The sequence below is a fragment of the Equus przewalskii genome, chromosome 17, assembly GCF_037783145.1.
Source record: "Equus przewalskii isolate Varuska chromosome 17, EquPr2, whole genome shotgun sequence".
Classification (NCBI taxonomy): Eukaryota; Metazoa; Chordata; class Mammalia; order Perissodactyla; family Equidae; genus Equus; species Equus przewalskii.
In genome coordinates, this window is record NC_091847.1 from 37,291,477 (window position 1) to 37,318,277 (window position 26,801).

Sequence of the window (26,801 nt, forward strand, 5' to 3'; positions counted from 1 at the left end):
TCTTCAGCTACAAAGCTTGTTATCCATCCAACATGCCATTCATGATTGTTTTGAATTAAAATGAATTAGTAATAGAGGCCTTCAGGGATTTTGATGCTGGTAGCAGTTTGAAAATCTTTCTAGATTAAAGTAGAAAGTTTAAGATTTTTGAAAAATAGTCTTCATCTATTTATGTAGGAACCTTCTGTAATATTGGCTTCAGTGGAGGACATGCAAAGGCATTATTTTCATCTTGATGCAACTCACTAGCATCTATAAACCCTTTTCCCCTAAAGGATCCTTTTCCATTGTATGATTACATATTTACAAACAAACAGAACAAACAAACTGCTTAAAAAATGGTGCAGGTGACTCCCCTGGTTTAATCACTTGATCCGTATTGTATAGTTTTAATTTCTTCTAATTTAAAGTTATAGGTATAATTTCATTTTGAATAGAGTCTCTTTGGACATCTAGAGTAATAGTTTAAATGTATTAAATGCATGTAATTGAAATCTATGTGGCTAATATTTATGCTCTCACACATGCACACACACACAGAGTTATTTGGGGAATAAATCATGTGGTGTTTAATATCCATATTTAAATACTCAAAGTTCATTGCAATTTGACTTGACATATTTTTTTTTTCCCTTTTGCCTCTAGGAGGGGCTTCATCTGGGTATGACTGTATTTTAATGTATTGATTATCATTAATGAATTCTGCTTCAATTCACATTTACCTGGGTATAATATTTGTTAAAAGTGGGTTCATATCTGGGCCCTAAGAGTAGGAAATTAGATTGTTAGAGCAAGAAATAAAATTAATTCAAGAGCAGAGAGCTCTGTGTTGACAGTTTCCAAATTCTTAAAGTTCAAACACAGTAATGATGAGAAATCTAACTGCTTATAAGTGCTGAGAGGCTGGATGTGCGGGAAACAGATGTAAGCTCCGAAAGGCCACCATGCCCACATAGGTGGGGATTTCTACCAGTGAAATGAGCTTTGATTTGTAACAGACTGGATCCTGTACTCCTCACTTTTAGTCTCCTATAAATAGATGGAAGACTTGCAATAGCTGGTGGGACCTGATTGGTCCGTAAAGTTCATTTCAGTTAAAATACCTTTTGGTAGTCAGGCAATTGGAGAAACTAACAAAGAATTTTTATCAATTCTGACTTTTGGTAAAATCAGTTGAAATTAATATCTAAACACTGTAAATCAGGCTTTTCTCTTGGTGGTCTGGGGACTCTTGAGATTAAGAGTTCTCCAGGTAGCAATATCCAGGGTAAAAGTGGAAGTGACAGCTTTTTCATATACATCATTTATTTCTCTGTGCATGCCATCTATCACACCTTTCCTACTTAAAAAAGTCTCCTTTTAAGCAATTAATTGACAGTGATTCTTTATAGTTTCTTTGCATCCTTATTTCTAATTGACTGAAGACCTTATAGTTGAGAAATTACCTTTAGTCTTGGTAGAGTGTCAGCTGAAGTATGTCTGTATCTTAAAGTGAAGACATTCAAATTTATATTTTTTCCAAACAATTTTGATGAAAGCCGATTCTCTCTTCTATAGTGATGCAATGTGAGAGAGAGACTTCGGGCACCATTCCGTTATTTGACTACATGGTGTTGCTACACAAATTTTAATCTTTCCATTTTTCTATAATGGGTAAATACATGCTTTACTTTTAGAAACTCTACCATTATTGATCACTTTTTATACTAGACACTCTGCTAAGCATATTGCCTGTATTATCTCTGATTCCTCATAATAACCTTAGGAGGTATATTTTGTAATTCCACTTTACAGATGAAGAAACTGAGTCCCAGCAACTTTAAGTTTCCTGCCCATAGCTCTTTCGTGTTGGAGCCATGGTGTGCGTATAAGTCGGTCTGGCTCCGATGCTTGTGCTTCTGAATACTGCACAGCACTCTGGTAGTTCTGGATTTCATGATGTGATATACGTATCCACTAGGGAGTGGATTAAGTCTCCTAATTCATTCCATGGAAGCTGCTAGACACCTTCAAAATGCTGGTGACCTTTGCTCTCAACTGCCCTTATTTGGATTTGAATATTAAACTGGGGGAGGTTTCATATTTCCTAACTAATCCCTTAGGCCAAGCAGTCTCCTTTACAGATTTAAAAAGAAGTTTGATTTAGATCCTAGGGCAATAGTTTTGAAATATTTGGCATTCACTAGGGCTGAAATAATCATTTTAAAAGGATTTATTAAATGGATGAATAAGTAAAATTCTGACAACAGTTTCTGAGCCTCCCCAAATGGCTATATCCTTAAGAAAAAAAAAGTGTCAAATCTTAACACTCCATGCTGTTCACAGCAGCTGCCACACTTCTGCAAAATGCGTTGGAACAATTCTGAAAAGCATTTTGCCTGTTGGGAATAAGACCATGTCTTCTTGCACGATTTAGAAAGCTTTCCATTCACAGGCTGAATTTTCTAGATTACTTGTTTGTTCTTTTCTGAAATGAGTAATTGATAGTTGGGTGGTACGTATTGGGTTAGGAAGAAAAATGATCTTTTGAAAAATGTATCATTAAGTCTGCTGTGTACAGGTTAATCAGGAGGATGCCGTGGTGAAACTAAGCTATGACTTAAAGGGACTGAGAGAGACAGAAGGTTTGCCCAGTGCTTTCTCCATGCAGTTTTTCTGGAGTGCTTCTCTGGGCAGTGTCTCTAGTTATGCACTGGTTTTCACATACGCAATTAGTAGTGTTTATAGATTGCCTGTTATTCAATTAACAACTGAGCTGGCCATATCAACTCACTGCAGACCTGCCTTTTCACTGCCAGAGATTGTACCAGGGTTATCAACTTACACAGGCTTGGATGTCTTCCAGCTGTTTAATTATAGTGTCACGCGCTTTGCTTTTTCTAGTTTCATTAGTTTATAAATGTAATATGGTATCTTATTTCTGTGATTAACACTTCATTTCAGCAGGTTCAATGTGCTGGTGGAGAAGTATTGATTTCTGACACTATTTCCCCTGTGTTCATTTAGATATTTTCACATGCTTTTTATTCATTTTTTGAAAGTGGCAAACATGAGCAAGAACACCCCAAAACGTATGGCTAAATGACTGATGTGGAGCAAAACCACACATTTAGCTTCTAATTGTCACTTCCTGTGGGCTTCATTTTCTATTAATTTTAAAAACAAACACCTGTCTTGCCAAGTTTTTAAGAGTGAAAATATTAATTATAATTGGAAACAATTACACAGCACTTAGTCTTTTCAACTAGCTGTGAAAATGTCTATTCAACTTTACTATTTAGATTTTACTCTTTATATATTATACATCCTCAAACCTGAATGAATTATTTATTGAGGTTCTAATGAAAATAATTCTTAAACATGACAATAGAAGGACTATTTTATTTTCTCACTATCCTTTTGAAAATATTGCCAAGTACTTTTATACACTCTGGAGCTCCTTGTGGGTTTTTTAACATCTGGGCAATTGACAGAAAATCAACTGGGTGCCATCTGAGTGAGCCACTCTAAGAAGTGGTGGTTAATGATGGATTTTTCTCAACCTTAATAATAGTGTTCTTTCCTGTCATTTTGTTTTATTTAAAGTGTTCATTTATTTTGAAAGGGAATATCCATTGTTTAAATATATAGTCATTAGAAATCTTATATAAAGACTGGCATATCGGCTAAGAGGCCCAAATATTTTTCCTTTGATTTTGTTATGTCAACTCAGCAAGAATCTTTGATATAAAAAGTTCAGAGAATATTTTAATATGCCACTTAATATTTATTAATCATTATACATGGCCCCCTACTTGATACAGTATTTGAGATATTGAGAAATATTAGAACTGACATTGCTGAAGACTTTCAACATGGAAAGGAAGATGAAACAGTCATAAAATCTTGTTTAGCTACCCTGGCAGTATGAGAACCAGAAAGATCAAGATGAATCTTTGAGTTCTGAAGCATAAAAGCCTTGAGTTGAGTTATTTTCTTCACATACTATACCGTGTAGAGTTAAAGTAGGTGATGTTCAGTACCTACTCTTGGCTACAACCTGAATGATTTCTGCGTAAGAACTTGAGGGTAGGAGTACTTAATTTATGAAAAACATTTTTCATTCTTTGAATTCATGAGATTAGTAGGAGAAGAGGATATTTGAAATGATAAATATGGAACATGTTATGACAGTAAAGTATTTTGGGGGAAAGTGTGCTATTATAGCAGATTTTATTCTCATGAGCAAAGAGAGTACAGTCAAATTTCACTGAAACGAGGTTGCATTAGAGATGTGGGCAAGGTGGCCATGGTGGAAGTACCCAGCTTGACGATCTACCAGGACAAGTCTGAGGTCTACTATTGGGGCTTTTACTCTAGAACTGCCTTGGGCAATATCGTAGCCTGCGCATGTGCACATCCTGTGGCTATTTAAATTTAAATTAGTTAAAATTAAATCATATCTGAAATTCAGTTCCTCAGTCACATGAACTGTGTTTCAAGTGCTTAATGGCCTTGTGCAGCTAGTGACCAGTGGAATTGGACAGTGTAGATGTGGAACATTTCCATCACTGCAGAAACGTCCATGGAACAGTGCTGCCCTACAGAATCTAGAGGTATTTATATATATCTTAGAGAAGGAAATAGTTTATTAGAGTCATTGAATTTGTATTTTTTTGTTATATAAAATAAAGAAATGTATCATCGTGTAAAAGAAGAGCTCTAGATATAGGAAGACTCAAGAGGTGATGAATTTAGTGATGCAGCAATGTCTAAAGCACATGGCCCTTATTTCTCTTCTCTCTACCACACTCCAAGCTGTAACCACAGAGGAGACAGTGCTTCTTCCTAGCACTGTTTCCCCTACGGTTACAATATGGCTGCAGTATTAAAAGATTCTCTACGCTGTCTACTGCTTTTGAATATCTTTCTTTCATTAGGGTTTGTTGAACAGTGTACAAGGTTTCCAGGCTGCATGAAGAGGTGATAAGGAGAGAAACTTGTTAGTTCAGTTAGTTGCTGTCTTTTATACAAGGGGTTAGAATTCTGTTTTGTGTGTTTAGCTATGCTGTGCCCTATGGACATAGATTATACCTATGGCTCTGACTGGTCATTTGTTAATTTGCGTGGTAGGGGGATACACGTTCTTTATTCATCAGCAGCAAATAGCATTTTGAACAATCCATAAAAATTATTAAATCGTGAGCCAGCCCTGATGGCTTAGTGGTTAAAGTTCAGTGCTCTCACCACTTCGCCAGCCCAGGTTCCTTTCCCGGTTGCAGAACCACACCACCCATCTGTCAGTTTCCTGCTGTGGCGGCAGCTCACGTAGAAGAAGTAGAAGGACTTACAACTGGGATATATAATCATGCACTGGGCCTTTGGGGTGGGGAAAAAAAAAGAGGAGGCTTGGCAAAGGATGTGAGCTCAGGGGTACTCTTTCCCTGAAAAAAAAAAATCTCAAGTTTGGAAGAAAACTGATAGGTAGATAACCTGATTAAACCACCCTCTGGTCTAATACTGTAAAAATTCCTGCAGGCTGTAAAGACTGATTCATATTTTAAATAGGATTTAAATTTTGATTGTCCTTAAATGTATCTTTTAAAAATAAATTTAATCCTAACATTCACCTGATGTAATTCTCAAGCTAAAAATGTGAATGCTAAGATACCAAGCAAAATAAAGTTCCTAACACATTATGAACTCTTCCTGGTAGTGTTGTCTTTTTTTTTTTGGTGAAGAAGATTGGCCCTGAGCTAACATCTGTTGCTAATCTTCCTCCTTTTGCTTGAGGAGGGCTGTCACCAAGCTAACATCTGTGCCAGTCTTCCTCTATTTTGTATATGGGACATCGCCCACAGCATGGCTTGGTGAATGGTGCTAGGTTCATGCCTGGGATCTGAACCTGTGAACCCTGAGCCACCAAAGTGGAGCATGCAAACTTAACCACTACACCACTGGGCCAGCCCCTTCTTTTCTTTTTTTGAGCATCAATTTCAGGAGTAAGGATTATAAATGGTATCAGTATACATAAAGTTTTATTTAATGTTCCTCTATGAATAAAAAATTTGAAAGTTTTAGTTCGATATTTTTGTTTCAGACAATACAATTTCATAAATGTATTTTTCTGCCAGTTATACTAGAAAAAGTAAAGGATTTGTCACAAAGATTATTTACATATGCTTCAAATTTATTCTAGAAAGTCTAATTTTCCACCAAATAATTTAAAAATCAGTCAGAGAGCTTTAAGAGTTGAAAGGAAATTCCTGATCAGCATGGCCACTTAAGGAATTTCACAGACACACTCTGTAGACTCTGTGGTGACCACAATGACGTTCTAAGTGGTTGGCCAAGTTTTATTTTTGACACAGAGGGCGATTTGAACTCTAATGGAAAATAGTGGTAATTTTCTAGTTAGGCTTTTTGTAAAGATTAAAACATTGCACGATTTGTGTTGAGGTTTTGCAAGACTTTTGTGGAATTATGTGAAGCAAGAATTAACCCCCAGTGCATGGAAGCCATCAGGATTAAACCTAGTTAAGAGAATGCACACATCAGAGGGGCGAATCTAGGAATGGAATCCCGGCATCGAGACTCCTGTATGGGCTCCAGTTAACAAGACTGGAAGCATTTGGCTTTCCTCACCTGTTTATTACGTTTCTTCTTTCTTTGTTTCAGATACAGTGTTTGGATATGGGTTTGATTAAACACCCCCATAGAGGAGTATGGGCACCTCTTTTTTCAGACTATGGTCAAGTTAAGAGTGTGGCCTTTAAGGAGCCATCTTAAAATATGCCAGGTTTACCTTAGTTGAGTTTACCTTTACCAGAAATCTTATTTCTCATCTGACATCAAGCTGGAGGGATTAACTGTCATCCAGTGTCACTTGTTTTTAGGGTCTTTGCCCTGTACTTGGTTAGGCACATTTTTTTTCCCTTTTTGGACTGTTCCAATCATTTCAAGGAGTCTTTGTGATGCTTTACACAGAGTCTGCTAGATGTATCTCTCAGTGCTTTCCAGGGGCTGCTGTGTATAAACAGATCCACAGCCCTGTATGTATTTATACATATACAGATGTTTACCTCTCTGTACAGGAGGGTCACTGTGAACCCGCACATGACCAGGACGGGAGTGAGATCTGAAATGCAGAGTGCCCTCTGCTCACAAAACTGTGCTCCCCTGAATGAAGTATTTTAATTTGAGGCATGGGCATGATATGGGCTGGTAGAGGCCCCGATGCTTCTGTAAAATATTTCCTTAATCTTCTGAGACTTGAATGATGTCAATTTTTCCTTTTGTCTTGGTTTTTTAAAATTGTGGTTAAATATACATAATATAAAATGTATCATTTTAACCTTTTTTAAGTATACAGTTCTGTGGCATTAAGTATATTCACATTTTTGTGCAACCTTCACCATCATCCATCTCCAGAACTTTTTCATCTTTCCTAACTCTGTGCTCGTTAAACACCAGCTCCCCAGTCTCCGCTCCCCCCACCTCCTGGCAACTACCATTCAGCTTTCTGTCTCTATGAATTTGACTGTTCTAGGTATCTCATATGAATGGAATCATGCAATATTTGTCCTTTCGTGACTGACTTATTTCACTTAGCTTAATGTCTTCAAGGTTCATCCATGTTGTAGCACATGTCAGAATTCCCTTACTTTTTAAGGCTGAATAATATATCGTTGTATGTATATACCACATTTTGTTTATCCATTCATCTGTTGATGGACACTTGGGTTGCTTCTACCTTTTGGCCATTGTGAATGATGCTGCTATGAACATGAGGGTGTGCAAATTTTCCTTTCTTTCAGTTCTTTTGGGTGTGTACCCAGAAGTGTAATAGCTAGATCATATGGTAATTCTATGTTTAATTTTTTGAAGAACTTCCATACAGTTATCCATAGTGGCTGCATCATTTTGCATTCTTATTAACAATGTGCAAAGATATGCCAATTTCTCCACATGCTGGCCAACACATGCTATTTTCTGTTTTTTAATTTTTTTTATAATATCCATCCTAATGGGTATGAGGTATCTCATTGTGGTTTTCATTTGCATTTCCCTAATAATCAGTGATATTGAGCATCTTTTTACATGATTATTGGCCATCTGTATATCTTCTTTAGAGAAGTGTCTATTCAAATCCTTTGCCTATTTTTTGATCGGGTGGTTTGTCTTGTTTAATTATTGAGTTTTGGGAATTCTTATATATTCTGGATTTTAACCCCTTATTAGATACACAATTTGCAAATATTTTATCCCGTTACATTGGTTGTCCTTTCATTCTGTTGATAATGTCCTTTGATGTACAAAAGTTTTTAAAGGTGGTTGTATTTTGTCAGAGATAGTAAGGAAAATTTCATGGTATCTTGAATATTCGAAGAACTTCCAAACACTATAACACAAGTATTGGGTACCTATACTGGGAGGAGCCAGTATACTCATTTTTGTCATGGCTATTAAGATAATGGGATGAGAAAAAAAAAAGAGCAGAGTATGGAAATTGTCAAAAGTTGAGAGACAGTACAGTTTAGTGGGTAAGAATATGGACTTAAAAGGCAGAAAGAACTGGGTTCTGATGCTGCTGTACCATTTATAAGATGTTTGCTTTCGACTTGGTTAAACTTTCCCAATCTTATCTGTATGGTAAGGATAATAATAACTGATCCTATGGGGCTTTGTGAGATTAAATGAGGCGAAATGTGTATGCCAAGTGCTTTGGCAAGGCTAGACCTGCTGTAAATCCTCAATAAGAGACTGGCATTGATGAGCAGGAGAATATCCTGTTACAGCTTGTTTGTTTGATAAGAGAAGAGATCGCAGGATATATTCTAGGAGGAAAAGTAACAAGTCAGTCGTCTATTGGTTTGTTTTTGGTTTGATTCTGCTTTGTTGTTCTTTTCAACAATTCCAGATTGTCCCAGCTGAGGGTTGCTGACATTTGTTTCTTTAGTTTCCTCTTTGGTACCAGGATCAGTGATTTTCAAGTTTTTTGCTTTTTTTTTTTTGTGGAGATTATCTTTGCCACAAAATAATTCTTAATGAGTTTTTCTTGTACTTATCAACTCATTTAGCACTTATACGTAAGGATCCTTCTCTCCCTTTCTAGAGGGCATAACCCTGCCTTCCTTTTAACAAACTCTTTCCTGCTTAGTAACTATTCCGTAGTTTTGTTGAGATGTCTTCGAGTTATCCTCTTAACCCTTGGCATTGATCCTCCCCAGTGAGAAGAGGGGACGTCCTGGCGGCATGGAGTGGTATTCGTCCTCTTGTTACAGACCCCAAGTCTGCGGATACTCAGTCCATCTCCCGAAATCATGTTGTGGACATCAGTGAGAGCGGCCTCATCACTATAGCAGGTATGGGATGTTAGCTGGTTATTTGGGTGTGCTTTAGGTAGGAGCTCGAGTTAAATTGTCACACTGGAACCTCTTCTAACTCTAATGAACAGGGAGTCTTTTTTTTAAGGATTCCGAATAAAGTCTTACACCATTGCTGTGTTATAAACAACAGGTGAAACTTATTAATAAGTTGATAAATGGTTAATTATAAGAAAAATAATGGGTGGTAACCTAATGGATTATCTATCAATTTATTTGTAGGTGGAAAGTGGACAACCTACAGATCTATGGCAGAAGATACCATAAATGCTGCTATCAAGACCCACGATTTGAAAGCAGGACCAAGTAGAACAGTTGGGCTTTTCCTTCAAGGGGGCAAAGATTGGAGCCCCACACTCTACATTCGGCTTGTCCAGGATTACGGACTCGAAAGTGAGGTGGGTGTGCATTGCCACATCATCTTACTCTTTACCTAATATAGCTATTGCCAGTCACAGAATTGGCAACCATGTGGCCTCCCTGATTTAGAGTTTCCTTTAGCTGAGTTTGTTTCTGTCTGCATACTGTGGAAGTGAACTAACCAAAAAAAAAGATCGTATTTTGCTTTAGTTGCCTAAAAGTCAATGCACGTTTTAGTTTCTATTTTAAAATCTGGGGTTTGTGTGGTTTGTTCTTAGCAGACAGGACATCCCAAACTCTTTCTATCTCGAGCATAAGGAAGGCTGTTCTTCACAAGTGATATTGGGAGTAGAAGAAAGCTGAAGCTTCATCAGTCACTACAGTGTATAATAGAGTTGTAATAGAGTGGGTGCTGCGTAAGCATTCGGAGCCCGAGTGGGTTCCTCCCACACAATCAAAATCTCTTACTCTCCTAGAATTATTAGTTACAGGCTGTAAAAAACTGACAAGATAAGCAAGTACATGTTTTGCTTTGTACTAGAAAGTGTTGATATTCAAAGTACCCACCTAATGCAGTTTTGTATCGCTAGGTGGCACAGCATCTGGCTGCCACCTATGGTGACAAGGCTTTTGAGGTGGCCAAAATGGCAAGCGTGACTGGAAAAAGGTGGCCCATTGTTGGAGTGCGTCTCGTGTCAGAATTTCCATACATTGAAGCAGAGGTATGTGAATGGCCATGTGGGAATTTCCTGTCTGCCATGGGATTCCATTCATCTGTTTATTTTTCAGCTTTAAAAATTATATATAGCTAAGTTTTAATGCATGTATGTCAGCTAAAATCTGGAGTAAAATGTCTGCCCAGCCTAAACCCTTTCATTTAAAAAATTTTACTATTAATTCTGAAGTGATATTGGTAGTGGTAACAACAATAAAAGAATATATGGATTTCTTTCTCCTCCACAGAGCTATCCCAAGTCTTGTTAATTCAGTTGTTTGCCCCATTTGTGAACTAGCAGGTCTTCAAGTTTGTACCACTCTTGTTGCCTGATTACATATCTTGATTTGACACTTAACTTCTCAAAGATTTAAGCTTTGTTTCTCATCAAGTTTTCACATTTTATGAAGCCAGAGACCATGCTTTATATTTATTTATAATTCACCGCACCTGAAACATGTGTGTCCAGTAAGCATTTGCTTGTGGATTGAATGCACAACGTCAGTCCTCTGGCTACTCTGAGACAGAAAACTTTGAAGAGCCTAAAGAGATGAGACCATAGCCTTTTAACCCTTGTTCTTTGCCTACTCAGCTATGTAGATTAGCATCCATATTATGTATAAGTAAAGAGGTAAGTGATTACTGTGGGTGGTAAATGAGAACTGATGCGATTTGCATGTTTGTGCCAGGTTCTACTCGGGAAGAAGGCATTAACTCTTGTCCAATTTGTCCCAACTTCCAAAACTCCTTTGGCAGGCAGTTGGGGAACTTAAATGATGTCACTATTTGTCTCATGTGTGCTAGAGAACCAGAGTATATAAAGAAAAATGTCACTTTGCCTAAGCACGAAATTTTTTTAAGTCAAACTTTACTTCCTCTTTTTAAAAAAAACCCTAAACTCATAATTTTACTTTAATTCAAACTCAGGTGAAATATGGGATTAAGGAGTACGCCTGCACTGCAGTGGATATGATTTCACGTCGCACTCGCCTGGCCTTTCTGAATGTCCAGGCAGCAGAGGAAGCCCTCCCCAGGATTGTTGAACTGATGGGCAGAGAACTGAATTGGGATGATTACAAGAAACAGGTATATATAAGTCTTTAAAGCCACAGTTCCCATTATAAACATATAATGTCTCGATCTGTTAGTATAGGCTAGTTTTAGTTAACAGAAGCATAATTTTTGATAGTGACTTTAGAATTCTTGCCAATTTTTTTATGTGTGTATTTATTGCTAGGCCTTAGGAAACTGGAAAGATATTCTTGTACCAGAATGTGTTGGTTGTTTCTGGAAAATCCCTTATAGGAAAATGCTCTCATATTCATGGTCATAATTCCTGAAAAAGCAAGATGAAGATTGTGGTAGAACTTTTTCTGGTTTTCGTTGAAAACACTCTTAGAATTTATTCTACAGTGAAATTCAGACTCCTGCAAATTTGCCTTTGGTAGGAAATAGTGGTTTTACTGCCTGACCACCAAATACTTGTTGATTTGTGTCACTTGAAATTTTATATTTATATCCAAATTAAGGAAAGAAAGCCAGTGATTCCCAGATGCCCACATACATCTTGTTGTAATAGACAGATCATCTTCATGATTTTTAATTAAACCAAACTATTGTGATAGGCAAAAGCATTTTCACATATTTATTCAAAAAATACTTTCTGTACTCATTGACTCTGTTCCTTTCCCCATAGTCTTTCTTGAACCCATTCCATTTAGGCTCCTTCGCTGCCTCTTTGCTGTAGTAGCTTTGGTCACACTTACCAATAACCTTCATGTTTTTCAATATTATTGTCAACTCTTGGTCCTCCTTTTACTTTTACTTTCTTAGTACATTCAACTGCTATCGCCCTAATTCAGACTACCAGCATCTCTTATGTGGATTATTATTATAGCTACTCTCCCCCAAACTGGTGTCCCTGCTATAACAATTTCAGTGATTCTGTTAAGAATAAAGTGGATCACTGAATGGGTCAGTCAGAAATTCAGAGGTGAAGTCTGCATTGGATATATAAATTAGAATTGGTATTTAAGCCATAGACTGGATGAGATCCTATAGGGAGTTCATGTTGTTAGACAATGGCAAGCGGTCCAGAAACTGAGCCTGGAGCATGCCAAAGTTTAGAAGTTGCGGAGATAAGGAAGAATCCAGAAGAAAGAGAAAGTAATAGCTAGTGAGATTGGAGAAGGCGTGAGAAGACTTAAGAGAGAGTTGTGACTCAGAAAGTAAGGGAGAAAATATTTCAAGAAGAGGAAAATAATCTACTGTATCACACGTTGCTGATAGATATAGTAAGATGAGGACAAGTACTTAGCGAATTCCTTTGCTAACACACACTCTTTCCTACTCAGAGTAACGCCAACGTTGGTAAAATGGTTACAAGGCCCTCTGTTGTTTGGCCACCACCTCTCTGATCCCCCTGGTCTTTCTTATCATTCATTCACTCCCCTCCAACCCAGGGTCGAGTCTCTTTTCCTTATTTAAGCCTTGCTGATCCCTCTGTCTGGAATATTTTCCCCTAGCTATCCTCATGGCCAACTCCCTTACTTCCAATTGGTCTCTACTCCAGAGAGGCCTTCCTTAACGGGGCTGAATAAAGGGGCAAACCTGTCCCCCTCCATCTGAACGGCATTTTTTACCCCTTTCTCTATTTTTCCCTTTAGGATCGGTTCGTATTTGACATACCATATTTTTAGTTGTTTGTTATTTATTGTCTGTCTCTTCTCCAGGAAATAAGCTTCCCAGAGGAGAGGACATGAGCTGTTTTATTTCTGTTCCCTCAGTGCCTGGTGTATAGCAGGCCCTAAATAAATGTCTGTTGAATGAGTGAATGAACATTCTTGAGCGTCTATGTCATATGCTGAAGGTGTAAGGAAGGCCTGGGCATAGTTCTTGTCCTTAAAGCATTCTCATTCTGGTGTAGATTCCGAAAGATGGCAATATCATATCACAGTCACCTAGGAAATGTTGAGAAAAAGGTCAGATTTCGAGGCTTGACTTTAGACTACCAGACTCAGAGTCTTTAGGGGTGGAACCATGGCCCTCCATTTAAAAAATTCTCTTCTAGTAATTTTAATTCAGTGTGTGTGATCTACTGGTGGTAGAAATCACTGGTTGACAAGAATTCCTTAATCATCGCCACAACTCTGTCGGGCATACCCTTTACTCCCACTTTATAGTTGAGGAAACAGGCTCAGGGGGCAAGTTCCAGTCAGAGTTCATCCGAATAGTAAATTATACAGCTAAGATTGAAACCAGGTATTGTGATCCCAGAGCATAGGCTTTCCCCACCCTGCCCTGATTCGTCTGCGTTGGCTGGACTGGTTTATAAGGTCTTCCAGTTTTGAATTTTGGTTTGCTCAACTAAAGCTATACAGAGGCAACCCAAGAATGAAACTTACTCCTGTGCTACTGCCAATCATTTTTACCATATAGATGAATTGGGGATAATGTGTTCCTGTGAAAATTATGGTTGGAATGGTTTGAATATGCAGGAAGATATTTTGTGCCAGGAATTCAGGCTGTAGGAGGTAGGAAGGAGAAAGAAAATTCTGTAAACTGGTCGTGTTTGGCCCTCCCGAAGAAACTAGATTTAACTTCTGTTCAAATTTTATGAGTAGTTTGTGTACTCAGAAATATTCTCCCATCCCCCTCAACAAAGTAACAAAAATAAAAGACCTAAAGATACTACTCAGCATCTGAGACATAGGAGTATTAATGAGCACTGTGGACAGTCTAGAGAGAACAAAGGAGAAGGAAAAAAAAGAATTAAAGGTTAGAAAGCTGGACTTCTGAGAAAAGGTTAAAAGCACTGGGATTATTTAACTTGCAAAAGTGAAAGAGGAACAAGGTGATAAATAACTCTCTGTAGATGAATTGTGCTTGTTTTTACCAGTCAATACTTAATGAGTGACTTGTATACTGAGCATTATACCACATATTTTAGAGGAATAATAAATGGCTCATAGTTTCAAGGATCTTGAAATCTAATCGAGTGGTTGCAACTCATATATACCTTAGAAATATATGTGTATTTTCCAAAATTTAGAGAAAGATTTAGAGAACTCAAGATCAAATCAATGAACTTGGAAGAACGGATTAGGGGAGAAGGCGTTGTCTAGGGGAGTAGAGGGTTGATAGAGGAGTTGGTGGGGACATTTAGAGAACCAGATATTACCAAATTGTGTGCTACATCAAAAGATGACTACATGGTCAAAAGAGTTTGGGAAATTCTAAGGTAAAGAAATGAAACCATTTTCTTTAGTGCAGATTGGTTGGTGTCTTCAAAATGCTTACGTACGTTGTCAGTTTCCAAAAGGGAACTTATTCAGATATAGAGCCAACTCTCACTTTTTGGAAGGGCTTGTCGAGAGGGAGCCCTAAGCCACTGCTTAGGATGTGTTTTGGGCAACGTTGCCAGAGTATTTGATAAGGTAGGTTTTATCACCTTTAGACAAAGCATACATTTCATTGAGAGACTTTAAAGAGAAGGCCACTTAAGTAGATTGAGAGAGTCTCACCAAAAGAAATTCTTTCAAAATCGACTCCCATGAGGAGGGAGCAAAAGGAGGCTAGTGAAGAAATGGAATGACTCTGAACAAAGCAAATTCATAAACACCAAATCTGAAACAGATGGAAGACGAGCACTCAAGAATGAAAGGGTATCCAGGAATACGGATGTACATGAACAGTATCAGGAATTGACTGAGTGTTGGACAAAATACTAAGAACACCAAAAGTAGCTTAAAAATGGAAAAGAATGCAAGTAAGACCTAACCTAGATCACTGCTGAAGGTGACTGGCACCACAGTCTTGAATGCTGGAGAAAAGAGAAAACTTTTCAATTCATAGTTTAATACCAATTTGTTTTTCTTTTTTTCTTTTTTGTCAAAGAGAATGATTTTCAGTGTGAAAAGAGCAAAATAAATATTGGTAAGAGGAAATAGATATTCAAACAGGAGGCCACTCTAAATGAGTCTGTGTGCCAGTGCAGAAAAATGATACCTCAGAGTACTTGGAGAATTTGCAGATGGGATTTATTTAACTACTGTTGAGCTTTAAAAAATAGGAATAGAAGCAAAAGATAGAAGGTCGGCAGATGTAGTACCAAACTCTAAAAGGGGAAAGGAGAGAAAAATATAGTTTGTCACCTATAAACCCAGTGGTCTTGACATGATCTTGGGCAGTTTTCTAGATTACAGCATTTTAAATTTATTTTATAAACATCTAGCAAGAAATAGTGATCACTGAAAGCTAGGAAGGAGTCATTTAGCAAAAATCATTTCAAACATCTAATTTTCGGAAGGAGCAACAGGATGGTTAGATCAGAGAAATGTTATGCTCATAATATATTTAGATTCCATAAAGCATTTTATGAAGCCCCATGTGATATCTTTTTAAAATTGGCAGATTTGTAGTTGTCAAATGGTCACTATTGGCCTCTGAAGAAATCTCTGGGAGCAGGTCATTAGTACTCTGTCCTTGGTCTTGACCTAGTCTACCTTGGTTCAAGTGCTTAGATTACAATGTTGATAGCATGCATTCTTGGTCTATCAATAATAAGAAACTGGAGGGAGAGTGAATGTTTGATGACAAATTGACGCAAGGGGTGAAATTTCATTATGTATAATTTAATAGAGATAAATGGCAAACCTTGCATTAGGTAGAAAAACAACTCCATCCATTCACGATAAATTTGACAAGGCTTAACAGTAGCACATGCAAAAAAGAAATATGGTTTTTGTTAACTGTGAATTCACAGCAATTAAAAGTGGCTGCCCCCACATACAATTGCAATCTTAAGCAGTGTTGATAGAAATCATACCTCCAGATTGATGAAGCTGATAGTTACTCTTTTCTAGATACTTGCCAGATGTCTGTTGGAGTATTGTACTTTTTTTATTATTCGGGTCATATTGCTTTATAACATTGTCTCATTTCCAGGTGTACATTATTATATATCAGTTTCTGTATAGACTGCATCATGCTCACCTCCAATAGTCTAGTTTTTATCTGTCACCGCACATATGTGCCCCTTTACCCCTTTTACCCTACCCCCTACCCCCTTCCCCTCTGGAAACCACTAATCTGTTCTGCTTATCCATGTGTTTGTTTATCTTCCACATGTGAGTGCAATCATACAGTGTTTATCTTTCGCTGTCTGACTTATTTCACTTCACATAACACCCTCAAGGTCCATCCATGTTGTTGCAAATGGGACAATTTCATCTTTTTTGTGGCTGAGTAGTATTCCATTGTGTGTGTGTGTGTGTGTGTGTGTGTGTGTATATCCCACATCTTCTTTATCCATCATCAGTTGATGGGCACTTGGATTGCTTCTACATCTTGGCTGTTGTGAATAAGGCTGCAGTAAACATAGGGGTGCATAAATCTCTTTGAATCATTGATTTCATGTTCTTTGGATAAATACCAAGTAGTGGGATAGCTGGATTATATGGTACTTCTATTTTTAATTTTTTGAGAAATTGGAGTATTGTATTTGGTTCTGATAATTGTATTATATGACAGGCCAGTTGTGGTTTGGAAGAAATTATCCAGCATGGTGTGGGGATTTGAAATCTTGTCTTATGCAGAAGAGTAGTTCTAGACTTAAAGACAACTCTTAAGGAGGAAAGCACATGATTCTATCTTTAAATATTTGTTGTGCTGTGATACAGAAAATAAAAGTAGACTTTAAAAAACATTACTGTAGGAAAATTTTGCTGATCCCAAACAAATTGGAGGAATTGCAAAGAAATGTGCTTAATCTCAATATAAACCTTTTCAGCAATTGGAGCCATCCCTTTATGGGCTAGTTTCAGTAGTATTGAGTTCCTTCCCTACTGCTGGAGTTCTTTAGATGAAGACCTCATGCTTCCATTTTTGGAATGTTGTAAAGAAAATGTGGAGTTAGGGAGGTACCTTGGGTAACTTCTAGGGAGAAAATCCCCTCCAGCTTTGAAATTCCATGATTTCCTTGCTTGATGGAGAGTGGATAAATTACATATGCAATGAAGGGACATGAATCAAAGAAGAGCTTGTTCTCAGGGGGAACATCAGAGATGGCATTTCCTAGGAGATGAATCTTGAACCAGTTTTGTAGAAAATGACTGGCAAAATTGGTGCAATAGAAACAATAATTTTATTTATAAGTGGTAGATTTTCTTGTGTGAAGAGGCTAATCTGCCAGTGAAGAATGCCCTTGGTGACTTCACAGAGAATTTTATGTATACCTTATATATATTGTGTGTATGTATATATAATAGATTTTTATAATGTATGTTATATATTATATACATATATTTTTTAGCTGAGAGAGATTTTTAGCATGCCTAACTTTTTGTTTTGATATGTAAGAGTGTTAAGGTAGAATAACAAGTTGGGAATGCTAAAAAATTCTCTCAACTAAAAAAATATATATATGGTATAAATAAATAAATATTTATAAATATTTATAAATAAAATATATATTATATATTATATATATATATATTTCTCCTAAGAGACAGGAAAGTAGGAAGGAAATAATCTCAGAAAAAAAGTTTATCTTCCCAAGAAAAAGGAGCAAAGGGACTTGTTACTGACATAAGCAAAGACCTATAAACACATTTGATGCATGTGCATGTGCCATTGCTTTATTTTCCTTATTTCACTTTACACTGGCACTATTCTACAGACCAGAATTTGGATCTGTAAATTGACTTACTAAGATCCTTTGATGGGAAGTCTGGGGAATTTAAGACTTGTATTAGTAAGCTTGTTCTAGCTTATGGTATATAACAAATAGCTTCAAAATCTCATTGGTTTACCATAGCAAGCACTTATTTTTCACTCATATTACATGAAGGCTGCATGTTAGTTGCTGTCCTCTTCTTTGTATTCCAGACTGGCTTCAGATGTCTGTTATTCATACCCTTCTCATGCCATGAGAGCAAGAGAGACTAAGCAAAACTGCAGTTGCTTTTAAAGCTTGTACTTGAAAGTGGCATATATCATATCCGTTCATGTTCCATTGGTCAAAGTAAATCACATATCCCAGCTCACATCAATGCGTTGAGAATACTTTGAGCGGAGAAGCATGTGTGTATACTATAGGTATATATAAAAGAGAGGAAGGAGATATTTGTAAACAATATACAATATAATAGAGTCACTAATTGGGAGACTGAAATGAAAACTAAGAAAGACAGTGTTCTTGGCAATAAGTAGTATCAACTGAGACTGGGGACATTTGAAAACAAGAAAAGTAACTATTCAGGGAAGCTCATTTCTTCTCGTGACTCTGTAACTTCCACCAAATCCTCAGCATCCTAGTGACAAAATTTCAGAATAGCTAATCCCATGATGTCTGTGTTGGTACTGTGGGACACATTGTAGTCATTGTTCAAGTCGTAGATATCTTCTTCGCTTCTAGTTTCTTTTTTGGCACCAAACCACAAGGATTTGGTCTTGTAGATTTTGCTAGTAAATACTGTGGAAGAATATTCAGCAGTAAAAAGAAACAAAATATTAAAACATGCAACAACATGAATGAATCTCAGAATCATTATACTATGTGAAAGCCATCAAACACAAAAGACCACCTGAACTCTTTTATACGGAGTTCTAGAAAAGGCAAAACTGGCGTCAAAAAGCAGATCAGTGGTTGCCTTGGGCTAGAAGTCAGGGGAAGGGATCAACTGCAAATGAGGAAGAGGAAGCTTTTTAGGGCGATAGAAATCTTCTGCATCTTGATTGTGGTAGAGTATTCATCAAACTGTATACCTAAAATAGGGGAATTTTATTGAAGATAAATTATACTTCAATAGAACTGGAAGAAATAAAAAAATTGTGCTGGTCAGAAAAGTGAGGATGAGTTTCCTTTTAGAAAACCAAAAGGAGAAAAAATTAAATCTTTGAACTTTGTGTGTTTGTGTTTTAGGAAGAACTTGAAACAGCCAGGAAGTTTCTGTATTATGAAATGGGCTATAAATCTCGATCAGAACAGTTAACAGATCGCTCTGAAATTAGCCTACGGCCTTCAGACGTTGACAGGTACTTCTAATAAGTTTCTATATCTCTCTTTTTTATCTTCACCCACATAAGTATATTTTTCCATTATTCAATGTTGTGTTCCAGGTATAAGAAGAGATTTCATAAGTTTGATGCAGACCAAAAGGGCTTTATTACCATTGTTGATGTTCAACGTGTATTAGAGGTAATATTTTTTTGGTTCAATTTAATAGCAGAAGAATGTATTAGGTAATTATATTAGGTAATTTTTAGGTATATTAGGTAAAGATTATATTAGGTAATTTTTTCTCATCTGTTGCTTTGTATAAGTAATATTTCTTTATTCATTTTTTGAAAGGTTGATAACATTAATAAAAGGCTATGCACAATTTTTAATTAAACCTCATTATTTTTTGCTTTCATTTTATTTAGAGTATCAATGTTCAAATGGATGAAAATACACTACATGAAATTCTGAATGAAGTAGATTTGAACAAAAATGGACAGGTTGAACTCAATGAATTTTTGCAGGTGAGTTGTGGTGAAAGGAAACAGGTGTATTTGCTTTCTATCCTTTGGTTGTTAATGGATGTTCAAGACTGGATTTTTAAGTCCACATAGTTGTCACTCCATTCTGAAAAAGAAGAAAGCTTGAAGCCAGCAAAGATTGATTTGTCTGCCCTCAAAGATAAGGCTCTACGTGGTCCGTGTTCTTTTTCTTTCTTTTTATGAGACACATTCTGTTATGTTGGGCAATTTAGATTAAATCCAAATTAATTATGGCTCAAAGGGCTGAATAAGAAGTATGCTTTTAAAAAAGTATGCTGTGGAATACCATTGCCAGACCACTTTTTACCTGCTTCAAAAGAGGCAACACAATCTTCCTAAGATGGAAAGTAATATTTTTATGGAGGAAGTTTAAAAAAATCGTGGCTGTATTCATTTGAGAATCATATTCACTTGAGAACCTGAAATGTAATTATTATATTCTTACATTATAAAGAGCCTGAAAAGCAAAAGAAAGGAAACTGGGGTCAAGACCATATAATTCAAGCATTTCTATTTCCAATTTTCCACTTACGCAAGGCTCAATGGTTTAATCGTAACCGTGAAGGAAGTAAATTTTGTTACTTTTACTTCAAACGGGATGTTACACATCATTCCTTAAAAGAAAGAAATTCAACAAACCCGTACATTATTTGTAGCTGTCCATAGGACTCTAGTCATGTGAAGAATGTATTGGTTTCCAAGCAGCTAGGTTTTTTTCTTTAGTGCTTCTTGGGCAGGTATTTCAAATGAATGCCAGGTCTTGCTTGCACTATGGCAATGATGAATGCTGAACATGAAATAAATTAATGCTGGGGATTTTGGTCAATGTCAGCCCTTTCTTCACTGTGTCAAGTTAAACAAACAAGATCAAGGCAAAGGAAATGGTAATTGTCTCTCTGGAGATGAGCTGCAGATAAGAGCATTGTTGAATCTAAATGCAGAAAATTTTCACAGGTTGTGTCCAGCATTCCAAAAAAGAATGTTTAGTTCCTTACCATGGTGTTTAACTAACTGCATGTTTTAAATTGAGTTTAAAATTTGTGCTTAGGAATTAGAAATCATTCAATACATTTTTTGTCTAGTTTTTTCTCGAGAGGATTATATTGTTTATCTCAAGATTTTAGAAAACTTTTCTTCAAGGAAATAGCTTATGCTTCATTTCATGAGTGTTGTAAATAAACAACAGCATTTAGGATTGAAAAATGTGGAGTTTTAGAAACAATAAGAATCTAATTTTATGGACCTGCTATGTGGTTTGTGTTTTAAGTAATTTTTCTGAGCGCAATAGAATTAAACACATAGAAAAACCATCTTCAGGTTTTCTTGTAGTTTCTTAATAACTGAGTATTTCTTGTCCAATTCTAAATGAAAGAGACTATTCATGCTTCTACTAAGTACAAATACACAGTGTAATTTTTAACTAAAAAAATGATGATTGTATTTCTCATGAAATATATTCACACCCAAATGTTTTTTTTTTCACGTAATATGGTTTCAAGTTACGTGTAGTGTTTAAAGAAAACTTTCAATTTTTAAAGGCTAGTACATCATGCAATTTTTATGGATAAAGAAAAAAACTCTAGCTCTGTGAGTTTAGTTAGCTCTGATAAACTTTGAAGGTCTTCATGGAATCAGACACAAAACAATGCACAATAAGTTGTTCTATATTTAGATGTCAGCATTCTTTATGTTACTGCATTCATCGGATGTAAAGTAAATTTTCAGGGTTTTTTAAGTAAAATATTTTCCTTTCTTAAAGATTAAGAGCCAATGTTGATCCCATTAACCATCTTTTTAAATATAGATATAGTTTTTCAATAATCCTTCTAGAAGGATCACTATAGATATTGGGTGGTTACATGACTTTATTTTTAGAGTCGGGCTCTAATGACACTTCTGCATGTAGGAGTCCATCTCTAATAAGCAATAGCTTGTGAAACAGCTTTTAATAAGGTCATGAAATTCTGATCCAGCCACTTGGCAGATGCCTCTGACTCTTATTCATTTTTAAGAAATATATTTCTGTTTGCTAAAAACTATAACCCTAAAAATATTTTGAGAATTTATATATTTCTGATGAATGGCTAAATCAGTTCTTTTAAAAATAAAGATTGGGGAAGTGAGATCAAGAAAAGCAAATAGTTAAAACCACATCAACTTGAAAAGGAAAAAAAAATCCCCATGCTCATAATTGCAAAGTGCCTTCCAGATTAAAGGCCTTTGCCCGCTGACTGCATGTAATTTCAAGACTAATTCTGATTTTATCCATTGGATAAAAATGAATTATCTAAAATCTGGGCTGTGGAGTGCTTTTAATTCTTAAGGTAGATTTCTGGGTCCATTTTCAAGGACTTAAATGTAAATTACTTTAAAAAGTCTTTAAGGAATTTGGATTTAGGGGACTTGAAGTCATCAAGTACAGTAACACTAAAAAAAAGTAGTTAAATATAAGTCATGTTTTTTTTTCAATCCCTGAGATTCTAAATTGTTGTTTTCTTTTTTTTTTTTTTTGAGGAAGATTAGCCCTGAGCTAACTACTGCTAATCCTCCTCTTTTTGCTGAGGAAGACTGGCCCTGAGCTAACATCCATGCCCATCTTCCTCTGCTTTATATGTGGGACGCCTACCACAGCATGGCTTTTGCCAAGCGGTGCCATGTCCGCACCCGGGATCCGAACCAGCAAACCCCGGGCTGCTGAGAAGCGGAACGTGTGCACTTAACTGCTGCGCCACCTGGCAGACCCCTGTTTTAAGATTTTTAAATAGAATTAAAAATCTAATATTTGAGTTGCTCAAAAAATCTGTGCCCTGCACACATGAAGGGGCAAAAAGTGATGCGTTCGATTTGCGTTTAAAGTCAGGCTCATTTGCTAGATAGGGGGAGTTTTTGCAGCAGTGGTGGAATGCCAGCCCCTTCTTCACCTTCTGAAATGTTCAAAAATTATGCTTTTCTTATTCGAGCTGTAGTACTTGCTATGGTTTTTGATGGAGCACTTAATTACCTCTGCCTGCTGCAAAGGTAACCGTGAAAATGCCATGAAGAAGGGAGGAAGCTGGCCTGCCTTCTGAATCTCTTGCATGTTTTCTCTTTAAGCTGATGAGTGCCATTCAAAAAGGAAGAGTGTCCGGAAGCCGGCTTGCTATACTAATGAAAACTGCAGAAGAGAACCTGGACAGGAGAGTTCCCATTCCGGTGGACCGAAGTTGCGGAGGATTGTGAGTCTGAGCAGTAAATCCACAGCCAACAAACATAGGAACAACAAAGCATCACGTAACAAAAACCAGAGATGACTCACACTCCTCCAAAATAGTGGATCTGGGTAGCTGCCTTTTTTAACACTGGTAAACATTCCAAAGCTTTAGGATGTCGATGTATACCCTTTATTTGTATTTGCCATTCAATCTAACTTCTAAAAAGCGTATTTTCTCTTTTTTTTCATTTTCAATGCACACTGATTTAATCTTTTGCATCCATTTTGTGACCTATTAGACTGGACGTGCTTCCTTTTTGTGTGTTTATTCATTTATTCTAAATCAGTTGTAGAGGCAGAATATTTTGGGAGAAATTGAAAAAAGAAGCTAGAAGAATTATGTTACATGCAGAAAGCTCTGGACATTAAGCTTGTAGAGAATGTTTCTTCTTAAAAGAAATGGAGTGGGGAGTGACCTATTGAAATGATAGGGTTTCTGGAGACTTCTCAGCCCCTTCTTCCTCCAGTGTGTCTGCCTTCCTCATCCAAACAGGATTGTACAATTTTATATCTAGAGCATGTCTGGAAGAACTGGAGTGGGACGAAAAGGTTTAGATCTGGTTACAGGAGTGAGTCTCAAAGAGAAACTCTGAAAGCTTCCAGAATCACAGGTATAAGATAAGGATAGCGTTGACATTTGCTGGGAGCTACGGTGATAGTTTCATCTCAGCAATTCCTTTTTTTTTCCCCAGTCACTGCTGGTTTTTCTTTGACTATTATAGTTGCCAGGAAGATCCTTGCTTTTTTTACTTTAAAACCAGCATTTAAGTGGCAAGTTGGATGTAATGGGATGAGATTAAACTTCTCAAATCTTAACAGTAGTAATAAATTTAAGGATTAAAAACTTGTGTTTATATATCCACATATGATAGCACAGTTTTCAATCCCCAAATCCTAAATCTTGGAGCATGTGAGATTGTCAAACATAGCCTATTTTGCTTAGTTTATTGCATCATTTTTTGTGAGTATTTGTAAACAGTAAAAGAGGATAGAAATAGCCTTTAGTTAACTTTACTTATAATTATTTGTAAGAAGGCACAATACTGCAATATTCAAGGTCATTGTGGTTGCTTAAACTCTTTCTCTTTCTGTAGTCAATGGAAAAGTTCTCAATCAACCAAAAAGAAAACCACATGCAACACACATTCACACACCCCCCCGCACACACACACAGAGACACACAACAAAAACAGAAATCAATCTGCATTGAATTTAACAAATAATTTACTGAATTTAAAGGGCCAGTTTGGTATGCTTTTGCAATATTTTGGTGGCTTTTAACCAGTCATCTGAATATTTATTCATTATGCTTCCTCTTGTGCGATTGTCTACTTTTTTGTTTTTTAAGATCAAGTTGTGTATGTAATAGGAAATGTAGCCCTTTATTTAATGCCAGATTTTCATTGCACAGACTTCAGGTCTTAGTTTCTTAAACTGGTACATAAAACACTTTTGTGCTGTTATTTCTATTGGTGTCCACATTGTAGGACATCTTTATGCCTCATTCAAGTGGGGTATGAGCCTGTATGTCATGATATAAACACTGGAAGTTCACTCACCTAAGCCCCTCCTCTCACCCCAAAGCAAACAGCTCGGATAGCATCTTAACTCATTTTGTTTTTAAATGAAGTTTAGACTTGCTACTTCCTAAAGGAAAACCTAAAACAGAGCAAATGATGCTGCCAGGTATCACTGTGAACTTTTTTCTTTGAAGGTGTGAAATTTTTACACTGTCTTTTATTCTCTTTTATTTTATTTTTCTTAATAATGGAAGCGTGTGGCTTTGTAATTTAGTGTTTTTCGATCAAGACAATAAATTTCACTGTTCAGAACCGAGTGACACTTAATAGATAGAAGAGCTGTCCTTTAAAACATCATAGATGATGTACACAATATAGTACATTGTGCTCTCTCTCTCTTTCTTTTTCTAGTTAGAGCAAGATAACGGTGACTTATGTCCTTCCTGAATCCCTCACAGTAGGGACTGGGCTTCTCCCCTGACGGGCCTGGGCGGAACTGTATTTGTAAAACAGGCCTTGTTTGTGCACGCTTTGCTATGAGTGAAGTTCCTTTAAGGACAAAGGAAAGCGCACTTTTCCTCTTTTGAGCATATCTGCTTTTGCTTAAAATCTGCTAATTCTAAAACATACGCTCCTTCACCAATCCCAGAGACTCGACTTGGAAATGAGCTGGTTCCGAGACTTTACTGTGAATAAAGCACCCCCGCACTTTTGTGTAAGTTCTTAATGAAACTTGTACAGCTTCTTTACCTGATCTCAGAAAAAGAAAAAAGAAATAGAGGGCTAAGCCCCTTCAAAATCTATTCCAAGCGCAAAAATTTTTTTTCTTTTCGTATGAATGTGGTATTAGATGATTCTGTTGGAGTGGGAGTGGGGTGTGCAGAGATTGTCTTTTATCATCAAGTGATTTATTTCAAGAGCCTGTAAGGGGATTCAGGTGAAGGAACCCTTATCTGTGGTGGAGAGCTGGATGCCCCTTTAAATAGCCCATACCGCGGTCATAACAACGGTGATAATGCTGGATTATTTGTGAAGCCAAGGTTGTCTGCCTTATAGCCATCATACTGTTTGCAATATTCTTGCTTTCAATCAGTTTATCCTGAGTGTAACTTTAGGATTTCTACTATTAAATGCATGCTTCCTATTCTGCTTTAGTTTCTACGTTTGTTTTGTCTTTTTCAAAATATGTAGCTTACTCTTTTATACAACAAAAATTTTATTCTGACTTTTACTAAACATACTGTATGAATAATCATTGATCTTATTTCCTTCTTTTTTATGCATTTGTAAAGATTTTTGGCATATGAATGTAATAATGTTGAAGTCAATGACGCTATAATTTGCACTGTTTTGCATCCTATCAACCCTTTTGAGGGAGTTAAAAAGCCCTATTGTGTTTTTAAAGAATATCAAGTGTAAGTCCAGTACTGGAGGGGATATACTCACTGCATGTTTTCATATGTGGCACTTTTATGTATTGTGTTGGGTTATTGTTCTGGATTGGACTGTTAAATACTATGTTTGAGGCTGGGTTGTCATTTTTATAACTGTCTTGGTGTTTTATCGCCATTATTTATTACTTTTGATATACAGAATGAGCTGCATGCATTTATAGAGCAATAAGAGGGTGTATTTAATGTGCCTTGTTTTTAACTGAATAGGAACTGAAAGCATGAATCAATAAAACTGATTAAAATGGTCCATTTGCTGGCATTTTGATGTTACCTGCAGTCAGAGAAATAACTTGGATTACTGTTGAAGTTTACAAAAAAGTTTGAAAATATTTTCACAAACTATATCCTTAATGGCACTTACACATTAATCCTTTTAGCTTGAAATTTTGTAATTTTATCTCAAAAGTGAATCTCTGCATAGACAGATGTAATTTTCTGAGACTGCCAGAATTATTTGTATTAATTTGTTGCTGGAGCCTTTAGGGCATGGCTTCTGTATTTGTGCAATCCTATTCTAAAATTGCATCCATCCTATTACAACTCTGTTGAATTCTTTTTTTCCTTTCTTTTTTTTTGTTTCTTTTTTGTCAACCA

General features: G+C 36.5%; 1 protein-coding gene across 10 annotated transcripts in view; it reads left to right on the top strand.

Annotated features, from left to right (window-relative positions):
* The window catches only part of GPD2 (glycerol-3-phosphate dehydrogenase 2), a 139,153-nt gene extending 112,699 nt beyond the window's left edge, over window positions 1–26,454 (top strand). For 6 of the 10 annotated variants that reach the window (XM_070581358.1, XM_008532044.2, XM_008532046.2 and 3 more), the window contains 8 exons: window positions 9,210–9,344; window positions 9,588–9,763; window positions 10,316–10,447; window positions 11,368–11,526; window positions 19,364–19,476; window positions 19,561–19,639; window positions 19,867–19,965; window positions 23,077–23,404. In XM_070581358.1, coding sequence (XP_070437459.1) covers window positions 9,210–9,344; window positions 9,588–9,763; window positions 10,316–10,447; window positions 11,368–11,526; window positions 19,364–19,476; window positions 19,561–19,639; window positions 19,867–19,965; window positions 23,077–23,202 — 1,019 coding nt within the window. In that variant the 3' untranslated portion in view covers window positions 23,203–23,404. Of the gene's footprint in view, window positions 1–9,209; window positions 9,345–9,587; window positions 9,764–10,315; window positions 10,448–11,367; window positions 11,527–19,363; window positions 19,477–19,560; window positions 19,640–19,866; window positions 19,966–23,076; window positions 23,405–25,164 lie in introns of those variants that run through there. The other 4 variants (XM_070581361.1, XM_070581359.1, XM_008532048.2 and 1 more) reach the window with 1 other exon arrangement.
* The last annotated feature ends 347 nt before the right edge of the window (window positions 26,455–26,801 follow it).